The 18524-nt window shown below is 51.1% G+C and overlaps 1 protein-coding gene across 1 annotated transcript; it reads left to right on the top strand.

Moving 5' to 3' along the window:
• Positions 1 to 2843: 2843 nt before the first annotated feature.
• On the top strand, positions 2844 to 7989 carry LOC115639485 (mucosal pentraxin-like). Its single transcript, XM_030542321.1, has 2 exons — positions 2844 to 2907; positions 7376 to 7989. The coding sequence occupies exons 1-2, from the start codon at positions 2844 to 2846 to the stop codon at positions 7987 to 7989; spliced, it is 678 nt and encodes a 225-aa protein (XP_030398181.1).
• The last annotated feature ends 10535 nt before the right edge of the window (positions 7990 to 18524 follow it).

The following is an 18524-nucleotide window of genomic DNA, read 5'->3' as shown; positions in this document are numbered from 1 at the left end:
AAACAAAGCCACTCCACCAGACAAGTAGCTTGCATCATGGAATGGGCTGTCCCAATACCCCAGAGAACATGCTTCAGTATGGAAAAAAAAATCCTCCAACTGCACCCATAGTTGTCACCTACCACCCCACCCTGGAACCAACATGAGGTATCATTAAACAGTTACAACCCATACTCTATGGCAGTGGTCTCCAACCTTTTTACTCATAAGATCACTTTTTGAATTTAAGATCAACCCAGGATCTATCCTGTTCCTTCCCTGAGGCCCTGCCCCTTCCCCGAGGCTATTCCCTACTCATTCCATGCCCCCTCCCTCCATTGCTTGCTCTCCCCAACCCTCACTCACTTTCACCGGGCTGAGGCAGGGGGTTGGGTTGTGGGAGGGGGTGAGGGCTCTGGGCTGGGGCCAAGTGGTTTGGAGTGCGGGAGGGGGCTCCTGGCTGAGCCTGGGGCAGCGAATTGGGTTGCGGGAGTGAGGGGTGCAGGCTCTAGGAGGGAGCTTGGGTGCAGGAGGTGGCTGCAGACTGGGACAGTGTTGGGGTGCAGGAGGGGGTTAGGGGTGTGGGCTCTGGGAGGGGGGTTGGTGCAGGAGGGGGATCCGGGCTGGGGCAGACTGTTGGGGTGCAGGAGGGGTGAGAGGTGTGGGCTCTGGGAGGATGTTTAGTCCAGGAGGGGGCTCTGGGCTGGTGTAGTGTTGGCATGCAGGAGGGGGTGAGGGGTGTGGGCTCTGGCAGGGGGGTTGGGTGCAGGAGGGGGCTCCAGGCTGGGGCAGAGTGTTTGGGTGCAGAAGGGGGTGAGGAGTGTGGGCTCTGGCAGGAGGGTTGGATGAAGGGGGGCGTTCCAGGCTGGGGTAGTATTGGGGTGCAGGAGAGGGTGAGGGGTGTTGGCTCTGGCATGGGGGTTGGGTGCAGGAGGGGGGTCCAGGCTGGAGCAGTGTTGGGGTGCAGGAGAGGTGAGGGGTGTGGGCTCTGGGAGGGGGGTTGGTACAGGAGGGGACTCTGGGCTGGGGCACAGTGTTGGGGTGCAGAAGGGTGTTCAAGGTGCAGACTCTGGTCAGGAAGTGCTTACTACAGGCATCTCCCAGCCAGTAGCACAGCGGAGCTCAGACAGACTGTGCGCTTGCCCTGGCCCCTCGCCACTCCCAGAGGCAGCTGGCTGCTGGCACACTCTGAGGTCCCTGGGAGTGGGGGAAGGGGGGAGCAATGGGTCTCCGTGCACTGCCCATGCCCTCGAGCACCACCCCCACAGCTCCCATTGGCTGGTTCCCAGCCAATAGTAGCTACAGGGATGGTGCTGAGGGAAGGGGCAGCGCATGGAGCTGCCTAATGCTCCCCGCCAAGGGGCCTCAGAGATGTGCCAACAGCCAGCTGTGTCTGGAGTAGTGTGGAGACAGAGCAGGCGCGCAGCCTGCCCGAGCCCCGCTGTGGTGTGGGACTTTTAGCAGCCAGAGATCGCAAGCAACTGCAAGAGGGTCCAGGATCGACCAGGCTATAGCGATCGACCAGTTGGTGACCACTGCTCTATGGGAACCACATCCTGAAAGAAAAATCCACTCCCTCCTCTTCTGGCCTTCAAACAACCCCACAACCTTGCCAAGCTCATCATCAGGAGCTAGCTCCCCACAGTCCAGGACACACTAACTCAGAGTGATGCCAGCCCCTGCCAGAAAAACAGATGCAAAACCTGAAGACATTGCTACAATCATCAACACCTCCCACAACACACAGTTCAAGATCCCAAGATCCTATACATGCCCATCACAACATGTTGTGCACCTCCTCAAGTGCACTAAATGCCCCAATATCAACTATGTGAGAGAAACCAGACAATCAATACAAAAACTCGAAAACTTACACAGGAGAACTGATAAATGACAAACACCGCAGCACCCTGGGGAGAACACTTTTCACAGAATGATCACTCTATATCTAACCTCTCAGACTAGATCCACAAAGGGAACCTCCCAGGGCCCTCAACAGACCAGTCTGGGAGCTTAAATTCATAACTTTGCTAGACACCAAAAATCATGAACTTACTAAAGACACTGGACTTATAGCTCATTCCAACAATCTGTGACCCACTAACCCCCCTTTGCGCTAGAACTGCAGAGGAATTAACTGCCCTCTTCATCTTGAATGGTCTTTTACAACACGTCAACTCCTTATGCTAAACAATCTGTTCTACCCCATATTTAACTGTGACACTCGGAGTACCTTCCCCAGAGCTCAAGAAGAGCTCTGTGTAAGCTCCAAAGCTTGTCTCTCTCACCAACAGAAGTTGGTCCAGTAAAAGACATTGCCTCATCCCCTCCCCCTCGTCTCTCTTATATCCAGCTACACAGCTACAACATTCCTAAGAACTAGGCATTCTGCATTATGGGCCCCGTCCAGAGCCCTTAAGACCCAGCTCAGGGTCTCCCATGGGCCTCAATGGGCTTTGGATCAGGCCATATATTAACAACCAGATTGTTTAGCAGAGGAAGCAAAAATCCCAATGAAATGTGTCAGTTGCCAGCAGGTGACTTGCTAGATGGGAAGGTGCTGGTTGCAGAGCAGGATGCAGTCAGGAGACACTGTGTGCATGGGGAGTGTCTCCATAAAGGGGCAGTGCTTGGTGCAGAGTATAAAGGATTAATAACAACTGCAGGGTGGTGACAGCTTGACATCCGGAACCAATGGTGAATTCCAGACTCTGCCCCTGGGACGGGATTGATTGAACAAGTTTCCACTCCCACCTCTACTCAGGGTTAAATTAGGAGGCAGGTTTCAGGGAAGAGCAGTCCAGGGCCTCCCACCTCCTTTCTCCACGTTCCTGCCCCTCTGGGTCACTCTGCAGGTGAAGAACATGGAGAAGCTGCAGCTTTGGTTCCTCATCCTCGCTGGCCTCTCGGGAGCCATCACTCAGTCAGGTAGGGGCAAGCAGCAGTGCCGGGGGCCGAGCCGTGGCTGGGCACAGAATGACACAGCTGAGCATGGGCTCCAGTGGGAAACTGAACAGCCTCCCTCAAAGTACCAAGGGTGCTGGGTCCTGTCAGAAATGCCCTGGCAGTAGCCACAGCCCTGTCCCAAGCCCTGGTGTGTCATGCTGCTGCAGGGGTGCAGTGCACAGGCTGTCCTGGGGGGGAAGCAGTGCCCCACCCTGGGCATGGCAGAAAGCATCACCAGGGGCAGAGTGCAGCAGAGACGTGGGGGAGCACTGTCCAAACGCCTCTGACTGGGGAGCCCCAAAGCCCGAGAGCATCTGGGTCACTGAGTCTGGCTCCCATGTGCAGTGCCGCCGGCTCCCGCGGTGTTCTCACTGTGACGGGATTGGTCGGGCTCGAGCCTTTGGCCCATTATGCGAGATGCTACAGCCCTCTAGCAAATCTGAGCCCTCTGATTGGCTGCCTGCCCCACTTGCCCACCTCCTGGGGCTGAAGAACCAACCACTGCTGCCAAGGGCACCAAGTAGATGGCAGGAGGCTCTTTCTAGCTGTTTCTGGCTCTTGTGACTGTGGAGAAAATTTCAAAATGTGACCCCTGCACACCTTAAAAGCTCAAAAAGCAGAATTTAAATTAAAAAAACACTAGGTCTATTATTGTTACATAATCTCATTATTTTAAAGCCAGTTTCATGATTTTTGGTGAGCCCAATTCTTGATTTTTGAACATTTGGGGTTGGCAATACTATGAAAGTGACTTGAAAGTGTCAGTTTCACTCCTGTTTAAAGTTATTCTCTAGTCTATTATTTGTAGTGGGGTAACACCCTTAGAGCCCCAGGCAGGTGCAGTATAAACTCTCAGGGCTTTGCCATAATAAGATGTTTCCATAAATTAAATGATCTATTCCAAGCTTGATGAACTGCAAAAAAGTGGTAGAAAGTCATCTAGATTTTTCTACAGTTGTTTCAATTGTTGTATTCAAGAGTTAGTAATAAAGTGTGAATATACATTAACATTTTAAACCTAATTAGTGTCCTTTAAGTGACATGACGCAAAATGTCAGAACGTGTTAGTATTAGAGCTGAGTGGGTCTAATATTTATTTATTTTTCTTTCTTTATATAGGAATTAGAAATTCTTATCTGACAGGGGCACTGTATCTAAGTCAGTGGTCCCCAACCTTTTTCATCTGGCAGGCGCCAGACGAAGGACCATGGCGGCGGTTGAGCATCTGCCGAAATGCCGCCGAAATTCGGTGGCATTTCGGCGGCGATGCCTCTGGATGACGCTGCTTGTTGGCGGCAAGTGGTGTCATCTAGAGGCGTTGCCGCCGAAACGCCGCCAAATTTCAGCGGCATTTTGGCGGATGCTCAACCACCGGCCACGACACGGGAGCATTTAGACACCCCCTGGGTGCCATGGTGCCCATGGGCACCACGTTGGGGACTCTTGATCTAAGTTATCTGCAAAAAAAAAGGCCAAGAGTTTTCAGGTGCCCAAGTAGCCTCTGGAATCTTGGTTAAAGTTGTCCCCCACTACCAAAATCTGAAATGGCGCACTTGACAGCTGCTTCAGGCAGACCTCTCCCCCCAACATACATAACAACCCAAGGTCGGGGGAGGGGGTAGCAGGCTCCAGCAGCTCAGGGCAGCTTTGCCCCATCCCCTCCTGGGAGCTATGGGGGTGGGATGGCAACACTGCCCCTGCCCACTGTGGCACCTTCCTGGGAAGAGCCAGAGGAGCGTGAAGAGCCCCTCTAGGCACCCCCCCTTCACAGTCTGCAAGGGGAGGGGATCCCTCTGCAGCCCCCTCCCCCCACAGGTCTAGGAGAGGGGGGTGAAGAGACCCAGAAGGAGCACAGGTGGGGCTGGGTGGGGGGCTGCACCAAAAGGTGGGACTGGGGAACAGCATTAATTGCTGGGCAGGGGATGGGCAGACATGGGGGTGAGAACTCTTACAGCCAGGGCCAAAATCAACATTTTCAATACATTTGGGGGGGGGCAGCACTGATTGTCACCCGTGCACGGGGAAGGCAGGGCTGACAGACTGAAAACACAATGTCCCCCCCTCAGATAAAAGGGCATCATTTCGAGGGTGTGACTCAGGATTTCTGATGTGTGGAGGTTGGCTGGCCAGCCTATGTCTGGGGTGCTTTTGACCATGTTCCCCAAACTACCTTTGTGTACCCTGGGGTGTCTGGCCTCTCTGAGCCCTTTCCACACTCCTCCCACTGTCACTGAGGTGCAGGAAACTCCTTTGGGTAGCTCTGAGCCAGGCTGTTTTCGTAGATTCATGGATCACCAGATACCTAGTCTGACCCCTGTATAGCACAGGCCAGAGACCTGCCCCAAACTAACTCCTGGAGCAGAGCTTCTAGAAAAACATCCAATCTTGAGCTAAAAATTGCCAGCAATGGAGACTCCACCATGACCGCGGGTGTCTCCCCCGCCCACTCCATGGGTGTGTTCCTTATCAGCACGCCCCTGGGCATCTGTTCACACTGCCCCTGCAAGGCAATGGTTGCGGGAATGGGGGGGGACAGGGCTCTGGGACATTCCCATGTGAGAAGCAATATTTGCGATGTGGCAGACCCCGTGCTGGGAAGCACTAGGAGCTTCGGGGAGTTCTCACTTGGGTTGCCTAGTTCTTGTTCTCCACAGCCCCCCTGCCCATCACACCAGCTTCCTGTTAGATTCTGGTGCTATTCAAACCTTGGCTTTGACTCAGGAGCATGTAAAGGTGAGGTAGAGGAGACCTGGCCACACCCCCAGACTCTCTAGCTGGTGCTGTAGGCCAGGACTGAGCTGCATTGGCAGAGTTAAGTGCGGGCCCAGAACTGACATAGCAGGAGCCGCACCCAAAGATTTACCCTGACAGTAGGGTTGCCAGGTGTCCGTTTATCGGCCAGAATATCTGGTCAAAATGGGATCCTGGTGATTCTGGTCAACACTACTGACTGGGCTGTTAAAAGTCAGTTTGGCCGCAGCGGGGCAGGCAGGTTCCCTGCTCAGCTCTGCAAGGCTTCCAGAAAGTGGCCGGTCTGTTCAACTCCTAGGCAGAAGAGTAGCAGGGGGGCTGTGTGCTGCACCCACACTCAGGTGTTGCCCTGCACCATGGCCAATGGGAGTTGCGGGGCAGTGCATGCGGGCAGTGGGCAATGTGTGGAGCCACCTGGCTGAGTCTCTGCTTAGGAGCCGGAGAGCGGAGAGACATGTCACTGCTTCCTGGGAGCTGCTTGCGGTAAACACTGTGGGGAGACTGCACCTTGCACTCCAATCCCCTGCCCCAGCCCACCGCCCCCTCCCACATTCTGAACCTCTTGGCCCCAGCCCAGACCTCCCTTCTGGACCCCAAATCTCTCATTCCTGGCTCCCCTCCAGAGTCCTCATCCCCAAATGGATCCCTCACCCACTCCAGCACCCTGAACCCCTCATTTCTGAACCCACCACGGAGCCCAAGCCCACAACCCAGAGCTTGTGCTCCCTCCCACACCCCAACCCCCTGCCTCTGCCCAAAGCTCCCTCTCACACTCTGAACCCTTTGGCCCACCCCACAGCTTCCTCCTGCACCTCAAACTCCTTATGCCCAGCCTCACCCCAGAGCCGGCATCCCCAACTGGAGTCATCACTCCCTCCTGCGCCCCAGCCCCTTGCCCCAGCCCAGTGAAAATGAGTGAGTGAGTGAAGGTGGGGAAGAGCAAGCTATCACGGAGTGTGGGGGAGTCAGGGCCCTGCACCCCTCTTCCTGAGAGTCACTGTGAATCTCAGCCAGCCAGTAAAACAGAAGGTTTATTAGAGGACAGGAGCACAGTCCCAAGCAGAGCATTTAGGTTTAACCAGAACCCCTCAATCAAGTCCTTCTGGGGGGTTCAGGGAGCTTAGACCCCAACTTGGGGTTCCCTGCGTTGCACCAACCAGCCCAAACTGATACTCAAAATCCCTCCAGCAGCTTTCTCCCCCCTCCCCTCTGCTCCTCCTCTCCTTTGTTCAGTCCTGGGCAGAAAGTGTCACTTCTCCCCACCCCCCTCCTGGCTCAGGTTACAGCTCAGGTAGCTTCCTTCTCATCCCCAGTGTAACTCCCAGGTCAAATCTGCCCAGCTTCCTGCTCCGTCACACGAGTGTTGGGAGGAGGGGTGTATGGAGTGAGTGGGGATGGGGCCTTGAAGAAGGTGTGGGACTTCAGGGAAGTGGCAAGGCCGGGGCAGGGCAAGGGTGTTCAGTTTTCTGCAATTAGAAAGTTGGCAACCCTACCTGACAGAGCTGTGTACGGTGGGACTGGAATAGCAGGGGGAGGCCCAGGACTGGAATAGCAGGGGGAGGCCCAGGGCTAGAATAGCAGGGGGAAGCCCAAGGCTGGAAAAGCTAATCATCTTGGAAACATTGGAATGACTTGTCTTAGTAAGAAGAGTGTCAGCCTGATAGAGAACCCAGCCTTTTCCTCTCACTTCTCCACACAGATCTTTATGGGCAGGTGTTTGTTTTTCCAAAGGAGTCTGCTGATGCCCACGTTATCCTGAACATGAATAGCAGTGGTCCTCTGCAGACCTTCACAGTGTGTCTGAGATACTTCACTGACCTAACCCGTCCCTACAGCCTGTTCTCCTACGCTACCAGGGCCAGAGACAATGAGATCCTCCTCTTCAAAGAGAAGCCTGGGGAGCTCCGTCTGTACGTCGGAGGCGAACAGGTCACCTTCAAAGTCCCAGAAGGAACAGGCACAAGCACTGGGTGGGTGCATGTCTGTGCCAGCTGGGAGTCCACCACCGGCATAGCCGAGCTCTGGGTGAACGGGAGCCCCTTACCCAGGAAGGGGCTGAAGAAAGGCTACTCTGTCAGCAACCAGGGTGTGATCGTCCTGGGGCAGGAGCAGGACTCCTTTGGGGGTGGATTTGATGCCAAGCAGTCATTTACAGGGGAAATTGCTGATGTGTACATGTGGGACCATGCCACCCCAACTGCTGTAATGCAGGCTGCCAATGATGATTCGCAGCTGCCCACCTCCATTGTGGGCTGGGGCAATTTGCACTATCAAATAAAGGGTTACGTGGTACTGAAACCCATGCTGGCATAAGGTCCTATTGAAATGCAGTCTTGCCTTGGGAACAGGGGCCTGACAATCCAGCTCCAAACCCTATTGGTGCATGACAGAGAATAGTGATGCACACACTCCAGTGGCATCTGAGCAAAACTAGTGTCAACCTCTGCTCTTGTGAACCCTGTGGGCATAGCGTGAAATCAATCAATTCCTGGTGTTTGTGTCATTTGGGCATTTACCTGTGTCTAAAGCCTGGTATGATTCTGTATACCAATAAATGAGCTGATTTGCCCCCCTGCAGCCTGTGGTGTATTGAGAATCCCAGTACAGCTCCACCGGGCACAGTCTAAGAATGGGAATCCAGGTTGTCCAGGTTGTGACCCGTTGTGTCAGAGGGCTCTGAGAATTCTGGGTTCCTAATGTTCATGGCCACCACAGGAGTCAGTTCTTCTGTGTGAGAACCAAACAAGAGGATCCTGTTCAATATTAATACACACACAGGAACCCCACAAATAGTCCCCATTCCATAGTGTTACAGGATCCCCGGGGTACAATCTGGAACTGGGGTACCACTGTGCCCCTTTAACTCTCCAGCCTGGGCTGTCTCTCACAATGCTTTGCCAGTAACAAGCAGCAAACCCCTCTAAGCACTGTTATCATTCAGTACAACAGCACATGGAGCTCCACACCCAGCTAGACTGCATGAATGCTCCCAGAGCCACTCACAAATCACACAGAGAAAAGTACCAGCAATCTCCCAAGCCCACAGCCTTGCAGCCCAAAACTGTACTGTCTTGTCGTGGTCAGAAGCCTGACCAGTGTAAATTCCTTACCCAGTCTGCTTCTCCCTCGATGTGGAGCAAACACACAGTAGCTTTTGTAACCTGAGCTGAGATTTCCCAAGCATTTCAACTAAAACGCATTGTTTTATATTTTACCTAAAACAGATTTATTAACTACAGAAAGATAGACTTTAAGTGATTATAAGTGGTAAGCACAAAAGATCAGAGATAGTTACCAAAGAAAATAAAAGGTAAATGCACAGTCTAAATCTTAAACCTTATTAGACTAGGCCAGGGGTAGGCAACCTATGGCATGGGTGCCAAAGGCAGCACGTGACCTGATTTTCAGTGGCACTCACAGTGCCCGGGTCCTGGCCACCAGTCTGAGGCCTCTGCATTTTTGTTTAATATTAAATGAAGCTTCTTGAACATTTTTAAACCCTTATTTACTTTCCATACAACAATAGTTTAGTTATATATTATAGACTTATAAAAAGAGACCTTCCAAAACATTAAAATGTATGACTGGCACACAAAACCTTAAATCAGAGTGAATAAATGAAGACTCGGCACACCACTTCTGAAAGGTTGCCAACTCCTGGACTAGGCAGTGTTTAGATCAAGCAGTTCTCTCACCCCACTGGATGTGGCAGGTAGGTTATAGTCCTAAATACACAGGTTTGCCCTTTAAGCCTGGAACCAGTCTCCTCAGTTCAAGTCTTTGTCTTCTTAGTGTTTTTGTTGCTTCCCACGTAGGTGGGGAAGGAGAAAGGTCAAAGTATGATGCCACTGTCCTCTCTATTATATCCTCAGTCCATGTGCCTGGAAAACACTAGGCCAGACATGTCCTGCTGGGCTTTCCTGACTCACAGGGTTGAGCAATCCCCCATTGTGTGGTGCTTCTCTTACAGAATTGTAAATCCCTTGTTTACAACTCCCCTGCTGATTAATGGTCACTTAACACCCTCCTGGCAATGGATCACCACCTAGCAGTAGAGACCGTCAAACTTAAGACATATTCCAGTAACAATCATACAGCAAAATCTCATAACTTCATACACAATAACGATATACATATTTGAACAGAACAACGGGTTTCAGAAGATCATGACCTTTCATATTATATCTTACTTGGCATGCTTTGTTTGAAATAGATCATTGACTGTGCCAGAAATGATTTAGATAAAATCCCTTAATCTGGTGTCAATTCAAGTCCCTTGGCGACCAAATTCCCTTTGTGGAGCCAGTTACACCTAGAATCCTGGTGCTGTCAATGGTGGTTATGCTTAATGCTGCCTTGGGAGGTACCTGACAAAGGTTCACGGGAGGGAGCGTGACAGAAGGGAAACGTGGTTGGCTCTGGATGCCATGTTGCAGTTTGGGTACAATCCAGGGACAGGTCAGTTGCCTTATCTTCCATGCACTGCTTTGTAGCCTTTACTTTTATTTAAAGTGAATTTTAGTGATATTATATTACATCATCGAGGGTTTGGCTTAGACAGCTACAGTCTCAAGTTCAACTGAGTTATCTCTGCTTGTTTTAGATCTAGAGCTCATGGAAACACATGAAACTATAGGCAAGTAACACAGACAATCACAAGAACAAGCTCCGCTATCTTTTATCAACTTTATTAAAGTTACCAACAAAGATATGAATGTCCCAGCGTATATAATGCCTAAATATAACCATGCACCAATTATAACTACAGACATACTCACTAGATACTGTTAGAGTCTGATGGCTCTCTCATGGATTGATCATCAGTCGAGGGAAGGTCCATTTTCCCAGGCACCTCCTTTTTATAAAGTGATTCTGTCTATACCTACATTCTGCATATGTCCATGAAAGTGTCAGCCCTCTTTTTCCTTAGTGGTCTGTGCCCCCAGAAATATATGGGACCCCAACTTTCATAGGTTGTGTAGGTTCTCTTTATTCTCATTAGCATTGAGACACATCCTCTACTGTGTGGTTAAGACACATGTTGGAGACAGATGTGCCTCTACAGCATTTTTATGATTTAAAATTAATCTTCCATCTACTTTTTGCAATATTACCACTTGTTACATCTTTTCCCATAGTCTTAGGGCATTGGGTTATTCTTCAGTTACTTACTTATGTCAGCATTTCTTAGCTCCAAGGCCTAAAATAGAGAAGCAAAAGTTTTGCAAGCCTCAGCCTACAGGTCTTGCACTTTTGCCTTTCTTACTTAGATATCTAATAAATGGTTCCCTCTAAATACTGATCAATCTTATACTTCTATAATCTTACACTTTAACCCTATTTAACATATGATTATCTATGACATAACATGTTAATTATAACATCACAAAATAAAATTACAATAAATTAAAATCATTGGCTACATCTTTGAGACAACTTCTGACTGGCATGGCCTGATCCCCTCCTGTCAGGACAAAGCTGTTCACACCAGTCCAGCTACAGCTGTGAGCTAATAGACTGGACCAGTTGCAAAGCTGACTGAGCTTGGCACTGATTGGACAGACAGAAGCAAACAGAGACTGTCGGATGGGCTGAAATGAGACATCAGGGAAGGGAGCAGCAGTATTCTCAAATTGGCATCCTAGAAGTTGCTGAGGCCCCAGGAGTTCTGAGCCGAAGGTCTGAGGTCCTCTCTGGACCCTTGCTATGGTCTCCCTGGTTTCTAGGTTGTGTACCTATGGACTGGGTGTAGAGGAAAAGCTCCCCAAAGTCTAGAGGCAAATGGCTTGCACAAGCCATAGGTGAGTTGAATTCTGGTGTTTGTGACCTTTGGCAAAGGGCTCCCCAAAGAAATGTCCAAAAGGGGTGTGGCCAGTCATCACCATCCCATCCCAAGGTCCAGTCAGAGATGGTTTCTGGTACCTCTTGATACAGATCTGCTAATGCACTTCCCTGGCAATCACTAAGCTTATCCTGGCCTTGGGAATCTCAAACTATGGCTATTCCAGTTCAAACAAAATCCATTGACAAAATCTTTTGGAGTCTGCTCTCTGCTTGTTCCAATTGTATATTTACAGAGCAATGTGGTTATGAGTCCAAATGACAGTGATGAGGACGCTCTCCTCCTGAGTGCCTCCAAGAGGCTTGGAGTGGTGCTGCAATCTTTTCCCCCACTACTGGACTGATGACCTTGATAGGCAGGTCTTCAGTGGCTCAGCCCTCCAGCCAAGTCACACAGTTGTCATGGACCTTGTCTGGAGTAGCAAAGAGTTCACCAAACTGTCTGCCTCCACCAAGATCTTCAGCCCAGTCCCTGGGCCCTTTAAATCTAGCCCTCTACTTGGGCTTCTAAAGTAGTGTTGCCTTATTCTCAGGGCTCAGGCCACTTTGCCAGTGGCTGAGATGTGTGTGTGGAGGGGTGGGGGGACGCAGGCCACTCATGGCTCCAGGTCCAACCCAGGGACACTATAAAGAGCAGACATGGACTCTTCCTTTAATCAGTTCCTGCTGCTTCCCTGGGTATCTTCCCACCTGGCCCTTCACCACCCACCCTGACCTCAGGGTTACAACTCTCAGGCCCTCTCACTCCCAGGACCAAGAAATACATCCCATCGATCTCTTGTGGTGGCAGCGGAGCCCCCACCCCACCCACAAACCCCACCTCCATCCTTCCCCCTATGGCCCCAGGTGGGGATAGACAGGCCTACCCACCCAGCCTAGCCTTTCCCCATGCAGCCTCTTTTATCCCAGCCAGGAACTGACTGACCCACCTAGCCATGCCTTGTCCCCTATGACTCCACCCTGCTGAGCCAGGGACCAGACCTGGGACAAAGTCAGCCCAGCCCGCCAACTGAGCTGGTGAGGCCCTGCCCCTCCTTTTATCTGAGCCTGCTGAGCTCTGATTGGCTGCTTCCAGGAGGTCTGGAGGATCCCCATCTGCTGCTCCTTCAGGGGGAGGGCAGGGAGGGAGTAGTAGAACCACAGGGCCTCCAGCAGAGCCCACAAGGCCAGGTGCGCCCTGTCACAGTGACCCCACACCACTCCATTTAGAACAGAGAATCAGCAGTGAGCCAGAAAGAACCTCAGACTGTACAGGCACGAACACCAGGCCTGGCTGCATGCAACTGGCTCTGGAGAAATGTGCTCAGAGACAGAGCAGCTCAGCTGGATCCATGAAAGGCGAAGGCAATTGTAGAATTGGAAAGACCAGGAGCCCTCCAGAGACTCTGACCATGTTAATGTAGCTAAGCAAATTCACTTCCCGCTCTGCTCGCGGCGGGCAGCTCAGAGGCGCCCTGGGCACAACACGCTGCCTCGCTGCTGTATCTCTGGTGCGTTAATACAACAAAAGAGGCTAGCACTGCCTCTGCGGATCTCCTACAATTCTCAGTTGAGGGAAAAGTTCCCCACCACCACCACCCCAAGAAGGAATATGATGGTCTGGGGCTCCCCTGGGCGGTGCAGTGGGGCAGTGGTGGGTTGTGCTGTGGGAGAGACAGCACCTTCCCTCTGCACTGCCTGGGCTGGGAAACAGGTTTGATTTGGGATTTGCAGTGACTCCACTCCAGGACAAATTTGGATTCTAGCCTTGCTCTGCCAGAAATTGCCTTGTGGACCCTCCATGAACCACCTGAAATACTAGGGGCCACACACTCCTTAATTTGTATTAGCCAAGCTCATTGCACAGCCCAGGGCTCCTGGCATCCCTCCATCTCCCCAAGTGCCACCTTCCCAGCCCCCTCTATCGCAGGTACTCCGTGCAGCTCCCTCATACCAGGGGCTCTGTGTGGCCCCCCGCCCCTCCTCCCATATCAGGGTCCCCCAATCTCCTTCCCCTTCCAGAAGCGTGTCACTTCTCTTCTCCCCACCCCTCATGCTTCCCCTGCCACTAGCATTAATTGCATCCCACCCCAACTTCTTTGTCATGTCAGGGGCTCTGTGTGCCCCCCATTCCCCTTCCCCTCAATTCCAGGGGCTCTGTGTGCCCCCCCATTCTCACATTCCCCCCATGCCAGGGGCTCTATGTGCCCCCCTCTTCCCCCTCCCCCACCATGATTCCTCACACTGGGATCTGTGTGGATCTCTCTATCCTCCCCTCCCTCCATTCCAGGATTCCCCATTCACACTCCTCCACAGGGATCTGTAACTACAAACCTGTGGGTCTGCAGCAGGGTTTGAACCCAGGACTTTCAGATCCACACACCATGAGCTTCCGCAGTGGGTGACAATACTTACCAGTATGGGGGCCCGGCTCTGGGCCCCTGGAAGGGGTGAGGTCTTGGGTGAGGGGGTGGGGCTGGGGTCAGCCTCCCCCAGCCAGCCCTTCCACGTTGCCCGTCCCATGCCACCCAGGACTCTGATGGTGATTTAAAGGGCCTGTGGCTCCGGCCGGTGCCACGGTAGCAGTGGCGGCTGGGAGTCCTGGGCCCTTTTAAATTGCCGGGCCCGGGACAGCTGCCCCTTTTGCCCCACCACCCCCTCGGTCAGCAGCAGCACTGGGGGTGGGGCGTAAAAGGGTCAGTGACATTAAAGCACTGCCATGGCAGCACTTTTACATGGGCTATGTATGGGCCGGTACCGGCAGGTACGTCTTACCAATAGGCCGTTCTGGCCCATAATGGCCCACTTTCTCCTCTGGCTAGACAGCAGAAGCACATGGTAACCCCTGGGTTCACTTCCCTGCTCTGGAAGTGGGTAGATCAGGTGCTACAGGCAGGACAGCCAAACAGAGATCTGGCGTATTTATGCCAAAAGGAAAACTCGTTGATCAGTTTTCCATCAGAAAGGGCTACTTAGTCGAAATTGTCGAGTTTGGTGAGAATATGTCAAAACATTTGAGGGAAACATTTCTAAAAAGATTAAAAATCAACATGAAATAGTTTAACCCAGTTTGACTTTTTCATTACAAATTACTTTTATATTGTATTGTATTTGCGACAGTGTACCCCACAAGGCTTTATAGAAATATGCTTATGACTGTATATATAATATAACTGCAATATGTTTTATTCTACATATGTCATGTAACATCTCTCTGTAAAGGTTATGATCTACTGAATCTATTAATCTGATTTGTATGCATGTATCATTGTTGTATTTGAAGTTATGAATATTGGCTGGGCACTGGCTTGATTTTTAAGTAGCCTTTGTAAAACATTTGGTCAGCTTCTTGAGAAAGGAATGTGCAAATTAAGTGCTCATTTAAGAAGCACTTAAGACACAATGGATTTTGGGAGGCTCCAATCACATAAGAAGTCTACATGAGGATGTTCAAGGCAGCAGGTAAGTAGGGGCTGCTGCCTGTAAAAATTGAGTCATGCATGGACATGTGACTTGCCCATGTGACTCCAAAACTCCATCTTGGAGCTGGACTTTGCATAGGGGAGAGGAGGGGGTCTCCACCCAGAAAAGAAAGTCTACTTAAACCCCTGGGAGACCCCTCCATTTGGTATTCAGCTGGCTAAAGAGATACCCTCTCCACCCCCAAGGATACCTGAAAGAGACTGGAACAAAGGACAGTAACTACAGGGGTGATTCCTGGACCCAGACTAGAAGGAGACTAGTCTGTAAAAGAAAGCTGACTGTAACTGGTGAGGTTTTATCTGTATTCAGTTTTCTTAGACATAGACTTGTGAGTTCTATTTTATTTTACTTAGTAATTCAGTTTGTTCTGTCTTTTACTTCTTGGAACCACTTAAATCCTACTTTCTATATTTAATAAAATCACTTTTTATTTATTAATTAACCCAGAGTATGTATTAATACCTGGGGCGGGGGGGCAAACAGCTGTGCATATCTCTCTATCAGTGTTCTAGAGAGCAAAACATGTATGAGTTTACTAAGTATAAGCTTTATACAGAGTAAAATGGATTTATTTGGGGTTTGGACCCCACTGGGAGTTGGGCATCTGAGTGCTAAAGACAGGAACATTTCTGTAAGCTGCTTTCAGCTAAGTCTGCAGAAATGGGGCATGTGGTTCAGATCCTGTGTCTGTGTTGGAGCAGACTGGTGTGTCTGGCTCAACAAGACAGAGTACTGGAGTCCCAGACTGGCAGGGAAAGCAGGGGCAGAAGTAGTCTTGGCACACCAGTTGGCAGTTCCCAAGGGAGGTTCTATGACCTAACCCGTCACATTATTATTAATAGATTATTCATTATTTTGATATTATATTACTGTAACCCTTCTGCCAGTCAGCACTGGCAGCAACAAGGGCTGGGTTCAGTATCTAGGGGTTCCTTTTCAACAATTCAACACAAAACTGGCTCAAGCCCCCACCCAGTGATCTGGGACTATTACACACCACCCCCTGGGCACCTCTAAGAAGCCATGCTTCCCCTCTTGCAAGCACAGACTCTGAGAGTAGCAAAGGAACTTTTAATAAAAGGAGGATGCAACGGGGCAGCACCGCCCCGCACTAGCCCCAGCAGCGTCAGACCAGTAGCACTGACGGCAGAAGTGCTGCCCCCTCTGTACTGGGCATGCTCCAAGTGCTTCGGGAATATAAAAGGAGGGAGCTCAGCTCAGTCTGGGCTGGCGGCGGAGGGGAAGGACCTGCCACCGGCTATGAAGAGGCTGGGGACTGAAGCCTCTACAGGCCAGCTCGAAGCCCTACGGCGGGAAGAACCCAAGGAGGTGACTGACCTGGAGTCCCAAAGCAAACCTAGGGACGCCTGGGAGACCCCAACTCTCAAGCCAATAGGAAGCTACCTGGGGGCGGGTGAGGGGTGGTGACAGATGGGTACCTTGCCCCTGGTAAACCTCAGTATGTTTTGGTAGCACCCCTGCTGAGCCAGTGACAGGGCCCTATGCCATGGTTAGGGCCATTGGCTGGGACCTGGTGGAGTGGGAGAGACTCCAACCATTAGGACGTACTGCCCTGCAACCAAGGGTGACCCTATGGTCTCTGGCCCCTAGGCCGTACTGCCCTGCCACCGGGGATGATTCTATGAACTCTGACCATTAGGCCGTACTACCCTGTAACCAGAGGCACAAACCCTCACAGAAGGAAGTAACTCAGCATTAATTTGGGAAAACACCACAAGTGGGGTTCATAAACATAAACCATGAGCATAACACACACCCCCCAAGTAAGCTGGGCACTGTCCTTTGTGATGTTGCAGTTGATATGATTTTATAAAAATATGCTAATGGGTGAATATAATGTAACTGGAATATGCTTCATGCAAAAGGTCTCTTGTAAGGTATCATTACAAAGCCTATAATCTACTGAGTGTGGTCATCCTATTTCTATAAATATTTCACTCTTGTATCTGAAACTAGAAATATGAAATATAACTCTGAAGGCCTATTGTAATTATGCAAAGTGTGGGCCTATTGTAATTATGCAGGGTGGGTGTGCCCATGGAAATAAGATCAGCTTCTGAAGTCCTCCTCCACAGCTCATCACTAGATGTCGGGGGAGAGCATTCAGACCTTGCTTACATTAAAGTGGTTTGATAGTGTCACTATAAAACATTCTGATAAGGTCATTCTGATGGGTCCAAATCAAAATATTTTGTTCTGCAAATTTTCCTCCTGATTTGGGACAAAATTACCTTTCAAAATGTCACCATTCCTATCAGGACAGAAATTCCATTTTTCAGCTAGCTATGGCCTAAGACAGTGTAACCATAGGGATGAGACAGGAGTCTTCAGGGTTAGAACTGGGGTCTGGTCCCTGATGCGTTCTGTGCAGTCACTCAGCATCTCTGAGAAAGGGGAGTGGCTTATGCCTGCCTTCCCCTGGAGGGGAGAGGAGGCCTTGAGCTTAGTGTGTGTGTGTGTACGCACGTGTGCAACGTGAAGCTGACCCAAGAGTACCCGTGTGATTTCTCCATTTTCTTTGTGTTGTGTGAAGAGGAGTAGACACAAACAGCATGTTTTGTGGAATCAGTCTCTCCTGCACACTGATGCATTGTAGCTCTCCGAAACAGGGAGGGTTGCCATCTTTTGGATTGCTGGTAACCAGACCCCCAAGGTCCTGCCCCCTACCCCACCTCTTCCCCCAAGGCTCCGCCCCTGCTCCATCTCTTATCAGGAGGCCCAGTCTCCTTGTTACTGGGGTACTCTTCCTCCCATGGCCCCACCCCAGTCAATTGCTCCTTTCTCCCCCTATTCTCCTCAGTGGATCGTCTCCACCTCCGTCCCCACACCAGCTGAGTTCCCTCTGCTCTGGGGCTGCAGGAGCTGCTGCAGTCTGACAAGGAGCCTACCTGCAGGTAGGAGGTGGACCTGGTTGAGTAGGGGCTGGCATGGTTTAATGACCAGGTGAGTCTCCCCACCCAGCGGTAACTGCCCTTTTGATGTTCGCTCAGTATATCTGACCGGACATTGTCAGGTACCCTTTCAACCGGACTTTCTGGTTGAAAAGCGGGCACCAGGCAACCAAAGAAACAGCTTGGATAACTGTTCAGACCCCCCTTTAGCCACCTGCACAAGGCCTGGTGCCATGAGCCCCCACCCACCTGTTCTCTCCCAGTCTGGGTGCTAATAGGTGTTAGAAGAGGTCTGACCACAGCACCCGTGTTGCTGGGCCCTGCAGGTCATAAGTAACCACGCGCACAGCTCAGCTGAAAGGGTCATTTACTGGGGCTGGCAGGGCACCAGGCCCCTGGGACAATGGCACAGTCTCTTACAACACAGCTGACCACAGTAATACTAAACTCAGCCCTAGGCATCCCAGTGGAGAGGCAGGAGGGTAACCGTGGGGCTCCTTGGGCCTAGTACCTGGGATGCTCCCCAGCCCACCCAGCAGCAATGGAGACACTGACATACACAGGCTGGGAAACAGGTGCGGCTCTATGGTTTTTGCCCCCAAGCACAGCAGTCAGGCAGCCTCTACAGGAGAT

This window comes from Gopherus evgoodei, chromosome 24 (genome assembly GCF_007399415.2).
Source record: "Gopherus evgoodei ecotype Sinaloan lineage chromosome 24, rGopEvg1_v1.p, whole genome shotgun sequence".
Taxonomy (NCBI): domain Eukaryota; kingdom Metazoa; phylum Chordata; order Testudines; family Testudinidae; genus Gopherus; species Gopherus evgoodei.
Note: the sequence above shows the minus strand (reverse complement) of the source record. Positions and strands in the feature narration are given on the sequence as shown.